The sequence below is a fragment of the Notamacropus eugenii genome, chromosome 4 (assembly GCF_028372415.1).
Source record: "Notamacropus eugenii isolate mMacEug1 chromosome 4, mMacEug1.pri_v2, whole genome shotgun sequence".
Taxonomy (NCBI): domain Eukaryota; kingdom Metazoa; phylum Chordata; class Mammalia; order Diprotodontia; family Macropodidae; genus Notamacropus; species Notamacropus eugenii.
The window spans coordinates 46,667,012-46,686,508 of record NC_092875.1 but is presented as its reverse complement, the minus strand read 5'-3'; the positions used below and the strand labels follow the sequence as shown (position 1 = coordinate 46,686,508).

The 19,497-nt window shown below is 41.7% G+C and overlaps 1 protein-coding gene across 4 annotated transcripts in view; it reads right to left on the bottom strand.

Annotated features, from left to right (window-relative positions):
- ADGRD1 (adhesion G protein-coupled receptor D1) overlaps positions 1-19,497 on the bottom strand; it is a 470,522-nt gene that overhangs the window by 130,121 nt on the left and 320,904 nt on the right. For all 4 annotated transcript variants that reach the window (XM_072600751.1, XM_072600753.1, XM_072600750.1 and 1 more), the window contains 2 exons: positions 12,472-12,575; positions 6,058-6,169 (listed from right to left, as the gene is read on the bottom strand). In XM_072600751.1, coding sequence (XP_072456852.1) covers positions 6,058-6,169; positions 12,472-12,575 — 216 coding nt within the window. The remainder of the gene's footprint in view (positions 1-6,057; positions 6,170-12,471; positions 12,576-19,497) is intronic.

The window sequence follows — 19,497 nt, the reverse complement described above, 5'->3', positions numbered from 1 at the left end:
CTCTATCTTCAAATTGGGTAAACCCAGTGCAGCAGAACTTGCAGATAAACAAGGGCTGACATTTACTCAGAGAAGCAGGCTAGGCAGCCCAGACTAGCCAATGCCAATAGGAAATCAGGAAAACAGAAGGCTTAGTCCTTGACTTTCAATCTAATGCAGTAAGACATACATCCTTCCCGCAACAGACTTCCTACCCAGCACACTTGTTTTCTCAGCATCATCCCAATGACAAAACCCGAGGCAAGGTCTAAGCTTTGCTGACAGTATCTTCCCCTCCCGAGGAGACACAGTGAGGAAAAGATCTGACAGTGAAAGCCTGATAATGAGAATCCCAGTCTCTGATGTGCACCAAGACCTCAGCTCAATTTTGGAGAAGCAAATGGGCCATGTGTCACTAATCAGTGCAAGTCACGAGGCTGAACTGAGTCTCTCTCTCTCTCTGGACCTCTGGAGTCCATTGTCCCTGCTGCCAACGGGACAGACCAGCTCTTTGAGGTGGGAAGATCAGAATAAGGGAATTAAATAAACATTGGAAATTGGAGTTGTCTTCAAACTACAGGCACAACCTGGTGAGATTTAAAAGTGATTCTCCACAGTTGACAGGTTAGGTGAATACTGATCAGTCTACAAGCAACAAGCTGTTGTTAAGTACTACGTGCCAGGTTCTGGGAATATAAAGACAAAGGGGCTGTTTTCTAAATAACAATTAATAGTAATAACAATCTGTTGTTGAGTCATGCCCAACTTTTCATGATTCCATTTGCATTTTTCTTGGAAAAGATAATGGAGTGGCTTGCCATTTTCCTTCTCCAGCTCATTTGACAGATGAAGAAACTGAGGTAAACAGTTTAAGTTAATTGCTCAGGGTCACACAGCTAGCAAGTATCTGAAGTTAAATTTGAATTCATGAAGAAGAATCTTCCTGATTCCAAGCCCAATAGTCTATCCACAACACCACCTGGCTGCTATGATAATAGTAAAACCTGAAATTTCTACAGCGTTTTAAGGTCTGTAAATGCTTGACATACATTATTTCATTTGAACCTGCTTACAACATTGTGAGGTGGGTGCTACTGTTGCTCGCATTTTCAAATCAACTTAGATCAATAGGCATTTCTTTAGCACTATTACATGCCAATTACTATGCGCTAAGCTCTAGGGATCCAAAGAAAGGCAAAAAAAATCATTCACTTCCTTCAAGGAGCTCACAATATAATGGGGAGACAACATATAAAACATATACAAACAAGATATATACAGGATAATAATAATTAATAATAATAGCTAGTATTTATATAGCACTTAATATGTGCCAGGCTTTGTGCTAAGAGTACAAATATTATCTTATTTTATCTTCACAATAACCTTGGGAGATAGATGCTATAATCATCTCCATTTTACATTTGAGGAAACTGAGTCAGGCACTGGTTAAGTGACTTGCCCAAGATCATAGAGCTGGTGAGTACTATCAGAGTCATCTGTGTTAGGGAGAACACTAAAAAATGGCCTGTAGGAAAAAGCTTAATCTCTTCCTTCTCACAGAACTATTCAGAAAACTCATTCTGAATTCTCAAAAGTATTCTGGAGAAAGAGAAAGGAAATGAAACAAAAGACAAAAGATTTCCTGGAGATACTTCTCAGCCCTTCCAGCCACCCATTCCTGCTACTTTCTTGCTATCTGCTCTGGGGATACGTGCTCTAGAACACTAGACCACCAGAGACCATGCCTTGGGGAACATAACACACTCAGTTTCAGAATTAATACACTCAACTTGTGGCTATGCTATCCTGATTTCTGAGTGGGTGTATACAAAATTATTACAGTTATTATAAATACTGCACCCAATTCCAGGGCAGATCTTGTTTCATACCTCATTCAGGGGCTACCTGGTCACCTTCTACACTGTGAGATATAGAAGTCTTCCCTATTTGAATATATGGTCCTTGGAGGCAGGGATTGTCTGTGTACTTGTATCTTTTACAAAAAGGAGGCATTTGACAAATGGAACCCTCATGACACTTACTTAACAGAGAGTTGGCACATAATAAATATATAATGAATGAGTTTATTCATTCAAAATACTAATTTAAAAGAACAGATAATAATATATGATAATATTACATATATATAATTATATATGTTTCAAGATTTGCAAAGCACTTTATATATGTTATCTCAATCTCATGCTCACAACACCTTTTTGAGGTAGAGGCTATCATCCCCATCTTATAGATGAGGAATCTGAGGCAAAGAGAGGTTGTGACATAATTATTATAAATATAGCTATTTAGCATCTTAGGCAGGATTTGAACTCAGTTTCAATTTTTCCTGATTCCAACTGACTGTACCCATTGTACCAATTAGCTGCCAAAGTCATCAAAAAAGAAGGTGTGGCTTTTACTTAGTAGCTATAGACTGAGGGTAGGGGGTGATAAGACACCCAATGCCATATATCTGCAATGAAATCAATCAAAACTCCATATTTAGAAAGTATTTTAAGCTTTGCAATGTGCTTTCAAACATTAGTTTATTTGATAAACACTTTTGGTGATCACAATTGCCCAAGTAGGGATGGACTGCCCCAGGAAATGGTGGGTTCTTTTTCCCTGGAGATTTTCAAACAAAAGTAACATGAAGAGTAGCTGGGTATGTTGTGGGAGATATTCTTTTTTGTGCATGACCACTGAGATCCTTCTTAGCTCTAGGATTCTCTAAAATAATTATTTATTGAAAAGAGATTTCACTATTCCCACTAGTAAATAAATATTTCAACCTTTTGAAGAAAGGTAATATTCAGTCAATGTGTTTCCCTATAGTGGGCTGGGACTTTCAGGAATTCTATACAAGCTCCTCACTCTCCTACCAGCCTTCCTTATGACCATGGACACACAGTTGGGAGGTGTCTGACCAAGGGGTTGGCAGTGCAGTCTATGGCCAGGAAACAGGAGAAAATGAGTCTTTACTAGAACTAAACCTTCAATTCAACCAAAGTTTATTGAGCATGCAATGTGTGCGAGAACCCCGGGGTTAGCACTGTGAACCTTTGAAAGTCATCCAAAATGGAGCAAAGCATCAGCCACTGGCTACATTTACATGTGTTTACATATATTTGCATATCCAACTCTCACTTCTCACTCTTACATTGGTATAGGCTGCTCTGTTTCCCAACAGGGGAAGAAAAGATCCTTTGCTGATAATATTGCTGTCAACTCATAATCAGGGCAAGATGGCGGTCTTGGCTAACTCATTAGCAGGGTTCAGATCAATAGAACATGCTGCCTGCTTCTTGCCAGAGATTTGAGCCTCTGCAGCCCTACTCAAGAAAGCTCTGTCTCCTGATGTGAATCAGTCTGCTTCACTGGTTTCTTTCTTCTAAAAGCTGAGTCAAAAACAATCACCTACTGGCTCCAGTTCATCAGTCAGAGCTCTCACAGAACCATGCAGATGAGGGGTCTGTTGTCAATCTTTATGGGTCAGATCTATTCTTCATTACCAGTCTCTGGCTGCACTTCAGATATATGTTTTGGCCAGAATTTTATTTATAATATAAATTCGAATAAAAAAATTTTAATAAATTTGAAATGAGAAGATGAGGAGAGGATGGACTGAGAAGGAAGGAAGTGAAGGAAAAGGAAGGAAGGAAGGAAGCAAGGAAGGAGAGAGGGAGGAAGGGAAGAAAGGAAGGAAGGGAGGAATGAAGGAAGGAAGGGAGGAATGAAGGAAGGAAGGAAGGAAGGGAGAAATGAAGGAAGGAAGGAAGGAAGGAAGGAAGGAAGGAAGGAAGGAAGGAAGGAAGGAAGGAAGGAAGGAAGGAAAGAAGGAAGGAAGGAAGGTGGGAGGAAAGGAGGGAAGGAGGGAGGGAGGGAGGGAGGGAGAAAGGGAAAGAATTTAATAAATGTTTACTATGTGCTAAGTGCTAGATACACAAATACAAATAAGCAAAACAATCCCTATCCTCAAGGAGTTTATATTCTGGGGTGGGAAAGCAACCTGTAAAGGGAGGTAAAATGATAGAAGGGGGTGGGATTCGTTGAAGGTACCTGTATGCACTCAGTAACATGGTTTAGAAATGCCTGGGCAGTACAGAGAAATCTGGTTCTGGGCTAGAGAAGGTGAAGCCCCAAACAGCAGAACCAGAGTCTCAAAGGAAGAGTGCAGGATTGAGTGGATAGGACATATAGAGGATAGGCAGAGTTTAGCATCAGGAAGAGATACCCTTAGAATATGGCTACCAGGAGACACAGGGGCATCATGGGGTTTCTAAACTTCAGAAGAGAGAGAAAGTTCTCCCAGTGCAAAGCTTATACTACTCTAGGGATATGGTGATCAAAGGACTAGACATGGTGGGACTGGTTTGTCAGTCCCTTGTGAATTTCCCAATCTGGAGTGAGGCCTTTTGTCCCTACCCTAGTTCTAGTTCTAGTTTAGTTATGCAAAGTAGAACTTCGGTGTGTCAACAGGTTCTATAATCAAGAGATGGAAGAATATTTAAGATCCTCTCCTCCCTGTTTCACAGCTGGATAAAACAAGACATAATGGAGTTAATTTGCCTTCTTTCATAAAGTGACAATTATTAACTTGTACCTTAGAGCTGGGACTCCATTACCACTATCCTTTGCACTAACATAGTTAAAAATCAATGCCTATATGAATCACAGAATTTGAGAGTTGGAAGAGACCTTGGAGGCAATTTGGTCCAACCTATAAATGAAAAGGAATTCCTATAAAGCATACCTATCATCCAGAAGACTTTCAAAAAGGAGGACTCCACTAACCTGGAATGGAGGGGGGCCATTCCACTTGGGGACAATTGTCATTGTTAAGAAGTATTTCCTGACTTTAAAGCTAATTGATCCCTTTGCAACTTGTATACACTGGTTCTGTTCTTACCCTCTGGGGACTAAGCAGAACAAATCTAAGCAACTACCATGTGCCCCTGACTCTTGTGTTCTTCAGCCTAGACATTCCCACTTTCTTCAAGGGATTCTCATACAACATGACCTTGAGGAGTGTCACCATTTTTGTGACCCTCCTTTGAACATTCTCCACCTTATCAATGTCCTTCCTAAACCATGGCATCCAGATCCGAACACAGTAATCCAGATGAGATCTGCTCAGGGCAGAAGACAATGAGACTATCACCTCCTTCTTCCTGAAAGCTGTGTTCCTCTTAAAGAAATTTAAATATATATGAGTTTTTTTGACTATAATATCATTCTCCCTAATTATATTGAGCTTGCATTCCACTTGACCCCCTCTGATTTTTTTTTCAAACAAAATGACACCTAACTATGCCTCTCTAATTCTGTACTGGGGAAGTTGATTTTCTGAGCTCAAGGGTAAGAGTTAACATTTCTCTCTGTTCAATTCCCTTATTAAATTCACCATAATGCATGATAACCTTTCAAGATCTTTCTGAATCCTGAGTCTTTTAACCAATGTGTTAGTTAGCTGTCTTAGGTTGGTGTCACTCCCAAATTCCATAAACATCCTCTCTATGCTTTTCTCTAAGTCATTGGTAAATATGTATTATATATGTGTGTGTGTGTATTTATATACACACATATATACACACATACATATACATATGTGTATATAAGTATACACAAACATATATGAAACAGAACCAAGAACAGAACTCTGGAACACTCATTTGGAGATTTCCTTGCCAAGGTGACATCAAACTATTAACGATGACTCTTTAAGTAGAACCATTCAACCAATTCCAATTCTATCTTTTATTTCCGTCTTTTCTCAAGAACAGTATGAGTTATTTTATCAAATACATGGCTAAAGTCTAGGCAAACCATATCTATAGCTTTCTCCTCATCTCCTAGTTTAATAACCCTGTCAAAAAAAGAAATAAGGTTAGTCTGGCATGACAGATTTTTGATGAAACCATGTCACTCTTTGTAATCACCACTTCTTTTTCTGGATATTCATTATTTTGTATTCCTTGAATGATCCACTCTAGAATTTTCCCAGGAATAGATCTCACAGGAGGGTTTTGATACATTTAATACACACAAAAAAGGTAATCTTTTTTGGCTACTTACGGTTCCTGGCTCAAATCGGAAACTGATGAGAAGTAAGATCTGGGCCACCAGAATGGCAAAGGACAAGTTGGCATGGATATGGTAGCGCTGGTTTCGGATGGTACTGACTGAGCTGGAGGGAATAAAATAAAGCAAGAATTAAAATCAGAATGAGAGCACAAGTCTCTTGGCTTATTCTTGACTTATTATAAGATCATAGAATCATAAGTCTAAAGGTAGAAAGGACTTCTAGATCAAACCTTTAATTTTGGGAAATTCCCTGAGAAAACTCAGGGAAATGAAGTGATATTTACACAGAGGTAGAATTTGAACCCAATTTCTCAGATCTATTATAGCAGTGAAGTATTCTGCTACTACTACTGTGAACTTTCCAAAGATAATGGTTTTTGAGTGGTTGCTTTAAGAGCTGAAAATAAAGAAGCCATAGCTACCAACGTCTAAGTGCCCAAGGATGAGATGCCCATTTCAATTTCAAAGATATCCTGTGTGTTCCAATCTAGACCCCCTCTTCACCCCTGGCCAGTCTGTTCTGCACAGGAATAATAAGTTCCAGACCTAAAGGTGGATCCTTTGGGCCGCTGGGATGTCCACTCCCAGCCCTTTCCATAGAGAGAACATGGGGATCATGATGACATGAGAGGTGGGAATAGTATGTGACCCCAGAATGTTGGCTTTGCTTTTGTTTGTTTTTTTTTTCTCTTTTAATCCAGGGTGAATAAGTAGGAGAAAGAAAAAAGCAAAAAGAAATCAGCCGTAAGTGGCCCTGTCCAGTCTCTCCTGAGTAATTTGAAAAGACAGGAAGGCGCTGAGGGGCAGACACAGGGAGGGAGATAATGCATTACTCCAGGAATAAACCTCATCTGTATGCAAAAACTGAAGCATCATCAAACTGCAAGTCAATCCTTTAAAATGATGAATTTCCATCAGTGGAGACAGGAAGGGTAAGGAAGGAACTTGCTTGATTCCTTGCCATATAACCTGGGGCTATGTGATGCCACACAGTAAGATAGTGGTTCAGAAGTACCATGTACCCTAACATCCAAGAAATGCCTAGTATAATTAATGAGGGACAGCCTAGCATGGGGGGAAAGGGCATTGGATTTGAAGCAGATGATTTGGTACAAATCCCACCTCAGCTACTTGCTACCTGAGTGACCTTGGGCAAGTCATTTACCTGACCTAAACCTGAGGTTCTCCATATGCAAAATAAAGAGATTGAACCAGAGGGCTTATGAAAGGTCCCTCCTAGTTCTAATATTCTGTATCCTAAGGGCACTCCCAGATTTGACATTCTCTGTTCTGAAGATCTCTTCAGTTCTGATATTCTCTGTTCTAAGGATGTTTCTTCTGTGATTCTGCTCCCCATTGGCATCTAGATCACAGGATTTAGAGCTATAAAAGGATTTTCAAGGTCATCTAGTACAATTGGAAGGCATTCAGAGGTAGACATCAATGAGAAAGGATTTCGGCTTCATGGAAAGAATTTTGACTTTATGGAACGTAGTTCAGTGGGTGGAGTGCTGGACCTGGAATCAGAGAGATCTAAGATCGAATCTGGTCTCAAACACTTACTAGCTGTGTGACCCTGGGCAAATCACTTACCTTCTGTTTGCCTCAGTTTCCTCACCTGTAAAATGGGGATAATAATATTACTTACCTCCCAGGGTTGTTGAAAGGATCAAATGAGATAATCATTGTAAAATACTTAACACAGTGCCCAGCACATAGTATTAACTGCTAGTTAATATTATTTTTGTTATTATTATGATCTATGTGATCCTAAGCAAGTTACTTCACCTCCCTCTGCTTTGGTTGTCTCTTTAAATTAGACGTTGTTTGTCCTCACCACCATCAACAACCACAACAAGAAAATGGACTCATCTCCCAAAGTTGTTGTAAGGATCTAATAAGATAATATGTGTAAAGCACCTTGCAGACCTTAAAGTGCTATAGAAATGTTAGCTACGATGATGACAGGGATGGTGACCGTGATGATGGTGATGGAGATGGTGGTGGGGATGATGATGGTGATGAAGGTCATGATGATGATGGTAATGATGGTAATGATGATAATGATGGTGATGAAGGTCATGATGATGATGGTGATGGTGGTGATGATGATGATGATGGTGATGGTGATGGTGATGGTGATAGTGATGGTAGTGGGGATGATGATGGTGATGAAGGTCATGATGATGATGGTAATGATGGTAATGATGATAATGATGGTGATGAAGGTCATGATGATGATGGTGATGGTGGTGATGATGATGATGATGATGATGCCACCATATGAAAATTGTTTGAAGGAACTAGGGTTGTTTAGTTTGAAAAAAAAAAAAAACAATCTTGTACTTCTACTGTGGATGAGTGGGTAGCAGACACAGGAGGGATAGATAATACCACTTACACTTTTAGCCAGAATGACTCACTTCCTGTTCCCTCCTCATGATATTTTATCTCCTGCTACCTGCCTACGTGTCTTTGCAGAGGCTGGTCTCCATTGTCTGAAATGCATAGCAGCCCTCTTCACTTCTGTCTCTTAGAAATTTGAGATCATTTCAAGACTCATCTCCTGCAGGTGTTAGTATAGGCCTCTACTGAAAGAATTTTGCAATCTGGGGATCTGTTTCCTATATTTTCATATTTGTGAGCATTTTTTAATCTCCTCCTTCAAGGAAGTTTTAAAGTTCTTTGAAGGCAAGGACAGTCTTGATTTTATATTTGTATCCTCTGTGCCTACCCTAGTGCCTGGCACCTAGTAGGTACTTCATAAATATTTACAGATGGATTAATTATAGTATTTGAAGGGATGTCATATAGAAGAGTGATTCTCTTTGTTCTGCTTGGACCCAGAGGGCAAAACCAGCCTCTATCCCTAAAACTTGTTCCCTAGTGGCTGCTCTGGGAAATTTTCCTAATACCTCACACTCACCTTCCCCATCCAGTCCTTCTTTAGTCAGGAAAGGAATATTTATGTGTTTGTGTGTGCATAGGGGTGTGGGGATGTTATCTGACTCAGTCCAAAGGCCCCAAGTGCTCTAAGGGACAGAGGTAGGCCTAGGACTTGGGGAGGTTGATAAACTGTCCAGCTTCCTCATCAGACAGGTTCCCATGAAGCCAACTTGGCTCTGCTTGGCACTGAGTCCCTCACAGGCTCCATCCTAACTACAGGTGTCTCCAGGGGAACAAGAAGAGCAGGGAGAGGCCTCCATACTCCAGAAGTCAAAGCAGTTTCAACACCCAGTTTGTTATGGAGGGGAGAAAGAGATAAACACAACAGGAAGGTGTTAAATACTCAGGAACAAATGTGAAACTCGTTTCTTTGCCACTATTCAGATGTTAATAAAAGCCCCCTAATTTCACCTGTGATAGGCAGTCCTGATAAGTAACAACCTGCCAGCTGCATCTTTGCTTGGCAGGCAGACAGTACAACTATTTTCTCTGCACATTCTCATTCCTGATTCTTCCTTTCTCAATTCCCTCCACTGCCTCCATTTATTCCAGAGACTCTGAGTGAGGAACTCATATTCCAGTGAGTGACAGCATCCACAAGACGTTGCTCATCCCCACCACCCAACAGCAAGACTGTCCCAAATCTGATTGTTCCATTAGGCCATTCATGAGGAGATAACAGTGAAGTGACCACTGACCTGAAGAGGTCCCGAACTCACCAAAGGGTGGGACTGAGGTCCCACAGAATCCTAACTACAGGGGCCCAAAGTTGACCAGGGAAGGGGCAGGGTGAGGAGGGGATGTCCAGGAGCCTTGGAATTGACCCAGACTAGGTTTCCAGATAACAAGAGAGCCCAGGAAAGAAGAGGGGAAGGGACTAGGAGACAGACAAAGGAGAGAGTGGAGAAAATGTCAGACCTTGGGGAAATTTTTGAAAGCATTTAGTTTGGATGTAAATAATAACAATAACTAAAATTTATATAGTGTTTTAAGGCTTGAGATTATATATATATATATATATATATATACAAAGTCATATGTAAATATTACATATTATGTCTGTGTATATATATATATATATATATATATACATACAATATACGTTTACATACACACCTATTGCTGTCCTTTGTTCTCAAAGAGGACCATGACATAAAAAGGTGCTGCGATGACTTCACATACAAACACACGCATACACGTATTCAAATTTTGTTCTTCCAACAATCCTGGAAGGTAGGTGCCTTTGTTATCCCTTTTGTACAGATGAGGAAACTGAGTCCCAGAGAAATTAGGTGACCTTTTCAGAGTTTCAGTTAGTAAGTATCTGAGGCAGGTCTACATGGGCCCAAACCCAGTATCCTACTTGCTGAACCATCTCTCTGCCTCTAGAGAAACTGAAGCCCAGAGAGAGGAACTAATTTATTCAAGGTCATAAGACACGTATGTGACAGAGTAGTGACTCAGGGTTCTTAATTTCTACTTTCTTTGCATTACACTATGTGGTCTTCAGAGTATTAGAGACTGGGGCAGGGGAGGCAGGTAAGGGCAGGGAAAAGAAGTAGTGAGGTGATAAGGGAGCAACAGTGGGAAGTACACAGCCTTTAGAGATCCTGGGATTCAAACCCCAGCCTTGTCATGTACTAGCTGTGTGACCCAGGGCCAGTCACTCAGCTTTTCTGAAGGACTTAGAGTCCTCCTCCCTGAAATGAGATGAATAGACTAGACTAGATAGTTTCCAGAGCCAACCCCTTCCAGGTCTGAGATTCTGTGACATCTGCAATGCTTAGATGTGTCCTCCCAATGCCTCCATGTTATTATTGCTTGGGTTCTAGCAGAGAGATCATGGGATCTGATGTATTTAGCCTTGGTTCTACCTACAAATCTATAGAAAGGAAACTGTGGGTTGGAAGGGTGGGAGGAGAGGGTGGAATAAAAATCAAGTCTGAAGATCATAGGATCCTAGCTCTAGGAGGATATTTAGCCCAACCCTCTCATTTGGCTAGTGAGGAAACAGGGGCCAGGGAAGTTAATGGTTTTCCCCAAATAACACAAGAAGTAAATACCAGAGATGGGATTAGAATTCAGGTCTTCTGACTCCAAAAACCATAGATTAGAAGACAGTGGAATATTTGCCATGGAAATCCCAATCAGTGAGTATTTCTGAGTGTCTATTACATGCTCTAGGCTCAGTGCTAGGAGCTAAGAATACAAACATAAGAAATGAAACAATCTCTATGCTCAAGGAGCTTAGTTACATTCTCACATAATTAGAATAATTCACATAATCCTTCCCAGTGCAGTTTGTGTTATACATAGCTCTTTTCCATCCCAGCCTGTAGCCTTCTTTCCTGGGCATCAAATCAAGAAGGTTATAAAATGGCTCATAGATTTAGGGCAGGAAAAGATCTTAGAGGTCATCTAACACATGCCCTCATTTTGTAGAGGAGGTGAGGGAATGACTTGCTCAAGGTCACACAGCTAATATGTGGACACTCAGGGTCTGAACTCCAGCACCTCCAAAGCTGGTCTTTTTCCATGATGCCACAGTGACTCCCTGGGGCCATTTTCCTCACTCTAATGGTAGCACATGGCATGATGGAAATTCTCTTAAATCAGAGCCACAGTGCCTGGCATATAGTAGGTACTAATTGAATGTTTATTGAATGAATGAATGAAAAGTCATAGAGTCAGTCTCTGGGCTGAGGTCATCTGGTTCCAAATGCAACTTTCTTCTCATGGCGCTGCTCCTTAGCAACCCTGCCTCCTCACAGAGCTGGTCCAGAGTTCAGCATTCAGATTTAAGACTAGAAGGGATCTCTGATACCAATTTATAGAGGTGGAAACTGAGGCCCAGGCAGGTGACTTGCCCAAGGTCACACAAGTTAGGACCATAGAATTTTAGATCTAGAACACTACAGCATCTCAGAAACTCCAGCACCTTACAAATGAGGAAACTGAGGCCCATGCAGGTGACTTGTCACACAAGGTAGGATCATAAGATCTTAAATTTAGAGCTGTAAAGTACTTCAGAAACTACCTAACCCAACTCCAACACACTACAAATGGGTAAACTGAGGCCCAGGGAGGTCAGGGGACTTGCCCGAGGTAACTTGAATCCCTCTGACTTCAATGATTAACTTTTTCCCAATTATTAGGAAATGGGAGTGGGGGCACTACAGAGGAGCACAGCCAAAGATTCTGTCAGTAAATCACCTAGTATTTATTTAAAGGTGTCCGTCTCTAGAAATTAAAAGTAATTGGTGACCTGCTAATGGTCTGTGGAGAATGCATATGGAGAATACAATGAAGGGGGCTCTAGGTGCTCATTACTTTTATGATGTCAACCCCACCCCCCATCCCCCATGCTCCAGATCCAGTGGGTGGGCACCACCAGCTGCCTGCCGCTGCTCAGATTCCGGGGGAGGTTTGCTCAGTAGGTAGAAAGTGAAAATGACTCACGACAGCATAGCGAACGTGACCAGGGTGATGGTCAGGCAGAAGATGGAGAGGGAGCAGCCAACGTAACTGATGGACGAGAGTGCCACCTGGTGTCCTTTGGTCAGCTGCGCGGAGAGAGGAAGCCAGGAGAGGATGAGTTAGGGAGCTGGCCGAATGGAGAGACAAGGTTAGGGCCCCTCAGGCAGCCCCTTCCCTAGAGAGGAAGCCTCCCTACCCACCCACAGGCAGGCCTCCCAGATTTCTACTGCCCCAGGGAGACTTGAACCTGAGAGAGACTCAATGACCTTGATCATCCCAGGGAAATGTTGGCATTCAGTGTCTTCTCGAAATAGACATGGAGAACATTGGGAGGAGGGAAAGGAAGTTTACAAAGGACTGAACCCTAGACACCTCCTCTGGGGTGGGGGCTGGGGGCTGGAAGGAAGGGAGAAATGAAGGGGAAAACATCCCAACTTTGCATTTGGGTCACAATAATAGCTAGCATTTACATGACATCTTGAGGTTTACAGAGCACAGAATACTTGGTTTTTACAACAATCATGTGAGTTAGCTTGTCTCTCAGTCCTTTCAGAGTCTCTGTGACCCCATTTGGGGTTTTGTTGGCAAAGATACTGGATTGGCTTAACATTTCCTTCTCTAGTTCATTTTACAAAGGAGGAAATTGAGGCAAAGAGGGTTAGATGACTTGCCCAGGGCAACACAGCTAACAAGTTCCTGAGGCCAGATTTGAACTCAGGAAGATGAATCTTCCTGACTGCAGGCTTTACCAATAGAGCCACCTAGCTGCTCTACATGAATGAGCTACTAGAGACATTAGGGCACCATTTTACTGCAGAGGAAATGGCAGCTCAGAAAATAAGTGATTTAATCCTCTAACCAGCAAGTATTGGAAGACAAAATCCCCCATCATACAACCAGTTAACAAGAAAGCATGGACTAAAGCCCAGGACACCCTGGTTTGGTCTTTCTATCACACCATTAATATGTGATTTTTCAATTCAACAAACACTAATTAAGCACTGACTATATACAGGGCACTATGCTGGGTCTGCGGGATAACAGAAGAATGAAACAGTCTCTACTTTCAGTTCTATTAGGAGTAAATAATATGAATCCTCCCTTACATAATACTGTTTGAAGTCAGAAAATCTGGATTCAACTTACCAGTTCTGGCACTTAGAAGCTGTGTGACCCTAGGAAAGTCACATAACCTCTGTGGGTCTCAGTTTTCTCATGTGCAAAAGGGAGGAGATTTGACTAGATGCCCCCTCGAATCCCTTCCAGCCCTAGACCTATGACCACATGGTCCTAGAGAATGTATATTTTATAGACTGAGAGGAGACATTTCCAAAAGAGTAGAGCTAGCTAAGGGTAGCTAGGTTGTGCCAAGGTCAGAGCCCCAGGCCTGGAATCAGGAAGACCTGAGTTCAAATCCAGCCTCAGACACTTACTAGTTATGTGACCTTGAGCAAGTCATTCAACCCTGTTTGCCTCAGTTTCCTCACCTGTAAAATGAGCTAGAGAAGGAAATGGCAAACCACACCAGTATCTTTACCAAGAAAACCCCAAATGGAGCCCCAAAGACTCAGACAAGGCTGAAACAACTGAAAAAACAAAAACAGAGCTAGCTAAGATAGCTCATTCCTTCTTTCTGCTTAATTAATAATTTTAATAATTAAGACTTAACACATCTATAAATTGACCCATCAGTCAACCATTGTTAAACTACTATTAAGTATCATAAGGAAAATAATAATCATAGTAATTATTTTATTTATACAGAGCCTTAAGCTAGGCAAAGACCTTTATATATGTCATCTGATTTTATTCACGACAATCCTTGGGGGTAGATATTATAATTAATAGTCCCATTTTACAGAAGAGAAAAACAAGGCAGACAGAGGTTCAATAACTGATCCAGAGTCACACAGTTAATATGAGGCAATTCTTCCTGATTCTAAGTCTAGTGTTCTATTCACTGTACCACCTACCCTCTTAACGTCTGTCTTAAGAGAGATACTAAGGATGTAATTATATACAGAGTTTATATGAGTTGCAACACTGATCAGCTTAAGCTGAGATTTGAAGGAAATCAGATTCTCAGGGGTGGGAGTGAGGAGAGAGTGCCCATAAGGCATGGGACACACACAGCCTGAGCAAAGCACCAGAGATATTGGAGAGGAAGTATTGGATGTGAAGAACATTGCTTAACCATTCAATACTCCAGTCTACCTGGATTTGATTTCATGATCCCACAGAATTCTATCCTACAATCTCAGTGTTGGAAGGGATAACAGTAGCAAAATAGAATGGAAAGTTTCTTGAGGCCAGGAACTGTTTACTTTTTTTCTTTTTTGGTCCCCAGTGCCTAGCACAGGGCTAGTCCCTCCACCAACAATCATATATCATGGAGTAGGAGGAGGCAGCTAGGTGGCTCAGTGGGTAGAGCCAGGAAGACCTGAGTTCAAATATGTCCTCAGACATGAGTTGTGTGACCCTGGGCAAGTCATGTAGCACTTTACCTCAGTTTCCTTGTCTTTAAAAGGAGCTTGAGAAGGAAATGGCAAACTACTCTGGTATCTTTGCCAAGAAAACACCATGGACAGCATGGGGGGGGGGGGTGTATCATGAAGAGTCAGACATGACTGAACAACAACACAGATACCAGGCATTGTGATAAGTAGAGGAGATAAAAAGAAAGGGGGAAAGGGGAGGGAACAATTCTTGATCTCAAAGGGTTCACAGTGCCAGGTACACAACAGGCAGTTGGGTTCTGTAGCATCTAGAGCACTAGAGTTAGAGTCAGGAAGCTTTGAGTTTCGAATCTGCCTTCACAGACATTCTAACTGGGCAAGTCATTCTGCCTCTGCTGCCTCAGTTTCCTCATCTGTAAGATGAGGATAATAACAGCGTGTTGTGAGGATAAAATGAGATGACAGATATAAAGCATTTTGTAAGCCTTAAATGTCTATATGAAGGCTAGCTATTATTGTTATGATTACATAATACATATATATTGAAAGGATGGATGGAGGGAGGGATGAACAATGAACGATTGAATGAACGACGTTAGCCCAAACCACATTGTGATTTAGATCTTTTGTGAGCAGCTCCAAGGGAGACCCAAAGCACACTAGTCCTAGCTCTAATACTGGCATTGCCCTAGAGGTCCCCTGTACCTCAGTTCCACTCCCCCAACCCTGTGATTCAGAGAGAGGCAGAAAAACCCCTGGGGAGCACAAGCTGTGCCCAAAATTTCAGGGAATCGGCGTTATTGAAGTCTGTCTTCCAGAGGAATTGGACCCCAGCAGGGGGTGTGTCTGTGGATGGGATAACCTAATAGGTCTTTACTCCTGCAAACATGTGTGATTCTCCACTGGGTTAACCAGCCAGCCACCAGAACAATGAGAGGCAATCCCTGGACTTGTGAAGCCCCATCTGGGGCTCCAGGGGAAACCTCAGTTTCATGCATAATCATGGGGTCTTGGAAGCAACTGGGGTAGAGTGGAGGGACGTGCCACAACCCTCCCAGTCTCATCCCCCCAAATATCCCTAGGGTTTGTCCTGCTGATTTTAAAAGCATCTGGATTTTCATTGGCCAGGCTGCAAATTTTCTGGGGAGCTGATGAATTTCGTAGAAACTGGGGGCTCCAGGCAAAGCTGCCACAGAGGAGGCGCTGCACGTGGCTGAGATGCAGCAGAAGGGAAATGGACAACTGTTGCTATGATACAGGAGACTACTCAGAAAAGGGATGCAAACCTGTCTTTGTCTTGGTCCTAAGATGCTTCCCCACCCTGAGACAAAGCAGACGCCTTCCTGGCAGGCTCAGCGTCAGAGCCAACGTGCCTTTGGCCAGGCAGAAATGTTCCTCTGCTAAGTGTTTTGGAGTATCTGGAATATCCTTATCTTTGGCCCAGAGTTTGGATGAGGATGACTCAAGTCATAGGAAGGGGCCAGGCTGCAAATGAGATTCCTCTCTCTACACACCCAACAAGGCCCCTTGCCTGAAAACCTCAAGTGAGGGAAGCAACTCGACAGAGGAGGGTCAAGGGGAACAGATTTGGAATTAAAGGTCTTGAGTTCAATCCCAGCTTTACCGTTGACTTCTTTTGTGATCATAGGTAAATAACATAACCTCTCTGGGTCTCAGTTTCTTCCTGTGCAAAATGATAGTGCCCAGCATATAGCTTAATAAATGTTTATTGATTTAATAGCACTAGACTAGATGATTTCTTAGTCCCCTACAAACTCTCAAGTAGTTGTCTTAAAATTGCATATTTTGTATGTAAGATAATATTAATTGATATAATTATACATCATTCATTACATAACATTATATATTGTATTAATTAAAATTAAGACAATGTTAATTTTATATGTAATATTTGTGTGTTTGGTAATATTCATTGTTTAGTTGTTTTCAGTTGAATCCAACTCTTTGTGACCCCTTTTTGGAGTTCTGTTGGCAGAGATACTGAAGTAGTTTGCTATTTCCTTCTCCAGATCATTTTACAGATGAGGAAACTAAGACAAACAGGGTTAAGTGACTTGCCCAGGGTCACATAGCTAGTAAGTGTCTGAGGTGCGATTTGAACTCAGGTTTTTACTATTCCCAATTACAGCAGTCTCTCCATCGCACCACCTAGCTGCCCCAATGTACATGACATAGATTTCAGTTGTGGCTGTCTCTATTACTGCTTTCTCAAGAACGCCTTTCCATTAAATTAAGTGTTGTACAGCACTCATTGGTAGGAACTTTTTTGGTTAAAGAGCCTTAATCAGCCTCTTTGCCAGTTTCACCCATCCCTCTTACTACTGCCCTCTTTGGCCAAGCAGAATAAACCTAATTCTTCTTCCAGATTACAGCCCCGGAGCATGGCACAGTGCCCAGGCTAAAGTAGATTCTTATTGACTCATTGATTGACTGACTGACTGAAGACAGCTCTCAGGAATGCCCAGGTCTTTACCAGGCTATCTCTGCTCAAGTCCTCCAACCTACCCTCCTGTGATGTGAGCTCCAGATCCCCTGTCAACCTCATTCCTCACTAATGGAAGCTCTTCATGGTAGCAAGGTATTTCCTGTGATATGGTGCCCAGAACCAAACACCAAAGCCCAGACGTGGCCTGGCCAGTCCAGAACCCGGCAGGCCCATCACTGACTTGTTCCTGGATGCTAGGCCTCTGTCAATGAGGGTGAAGATCATGTAGCTTTTTTTGGCTAGCATGTCACATGGCTGATTTGTATTGAACTTGATGTCCATTAAAACCTCCAGACCATGGCTAGGAAGGAGAAGGCAGAGCTGTCCTCCCTGATCTCTGTCATTGTCAAGAGATTCTGTCTCCATAATATCTCCTCCTCACCTTCCACTTTATATATTCTACAGAAGATCAGACCATCCACACTTCTAACCTAAGCTATTATACTGGCCTCCAGACTGGTCTTCCTGATTCTGGTCTATCCATTCTCCAGCCCATCCTCTGCACAGCTACCTGAGTAATCTTTCTAATGCTCTGCGCTTAGATCATGTTACTCTTCTCCCCCAAAACATTCACTAGCTCCCATTGTTTAATGAATAAAGCATAAGCTCCTAAATGGAATCCTAGGTCATCCACAGTCTGACTGCAAACTACAAATCCAGCCTTCACTGACTCATTCTCCAAAGAGCATCTAAGATTCTATCCATTCCATGGAGCCTTCACTGACTTCAACCACCTGGTTGCCCATATCTGTATATCTGCATATACACATATATGAATCCATGTATATGTATATATGTACATACATACACATACATATATACATGTGTGTGTGTGTATGTGTGTGTATATAGGCTGTGCTTCTAGGAATAGCTAGGTAGTGCAATGGATAGAACACTGGTCTTGGAATAAGGAGGACCTCAGTTCAAATCCAGCCTCAGACACTCCCTAGCTATGTCACTCTGGGCAAGTCATGACTTTATCATGGTGATATCATTTTGGTCCTCTTTGAGAACAAAGGGCAACAACCATACCACCAAGCTTATATATGTATGTGTGTACGTGTGTGTATATGTATATATGTGGGCATATATGTATGTATATGTATATGTGTGTATACACATATAATACATAACTAATTCTAAGTATTATAGTAATTTTATTACTTAAATAGATTATCATTTGATTATAATGTGTATATTTTATATCATATCATGGTGTCATGTAGTAAATTACAATATATTACACATTGTTTTATATAAATTACATATAGAGCAAGATCTAAATTCAGATCCTACATCTGGCACTGGCTAGTTGTGTAAACTTGGGCAAGCCACTTTCATAAAATGATACTAATGATATCAGCTGTCTCATTTAACTACCCTTTCTGCGTCTCAGGCCTCTCTGGAGGACTTCTCTGCTAAATCATAGGTCTTAGGACTTCTCTGCTAAATCATAGGTCTTAGGACTTCTCTGCTAAATCATAGGTCTTAGGACTTCTCTGCTAAATCATAGGTCTTAGGTCTGTATTAGTGAATGTAGTTTCCCATTCTGACAAGTTCACAGAACCTTTCTACATTCAGATTTACATAGATATCTATCTCATTCAGGCAGCTAGGTAGACAGAGCACCAGTATGGAGTCCAGAAGGGCTGAGTTCAAATTCAGCTTCAGATATGTATTAGCTGTGTGAACTTGGGTAAGTCACTTAACCTCTTGGCCTCAGTTTCCATTTGATGGCCCCTACCTCCAAGAGTTATTGGAAAGTTCAGAAGAAATAAAAATTATAAAGCCGTTAGCACAGTGCCTGATATAAATACTAGCTATTTATTATTAGTATTTGCTCCTCACAACCCTGTGCAATAAGTGCTAGAGGGGCCCATCTTGCTATCTTGGAGAGGTTATGTGGCTTGTCTATGATCGTACCACCAATTACCATGGAAGTCAGAGCCAGAGGCCAGCTCTCTGTGCATTCAAGTACAGTATTCTTTTCACTGTACCTCACTGGCTTAATTAACGTCATCTTGCCTTTAATATCTTAGGTCACTC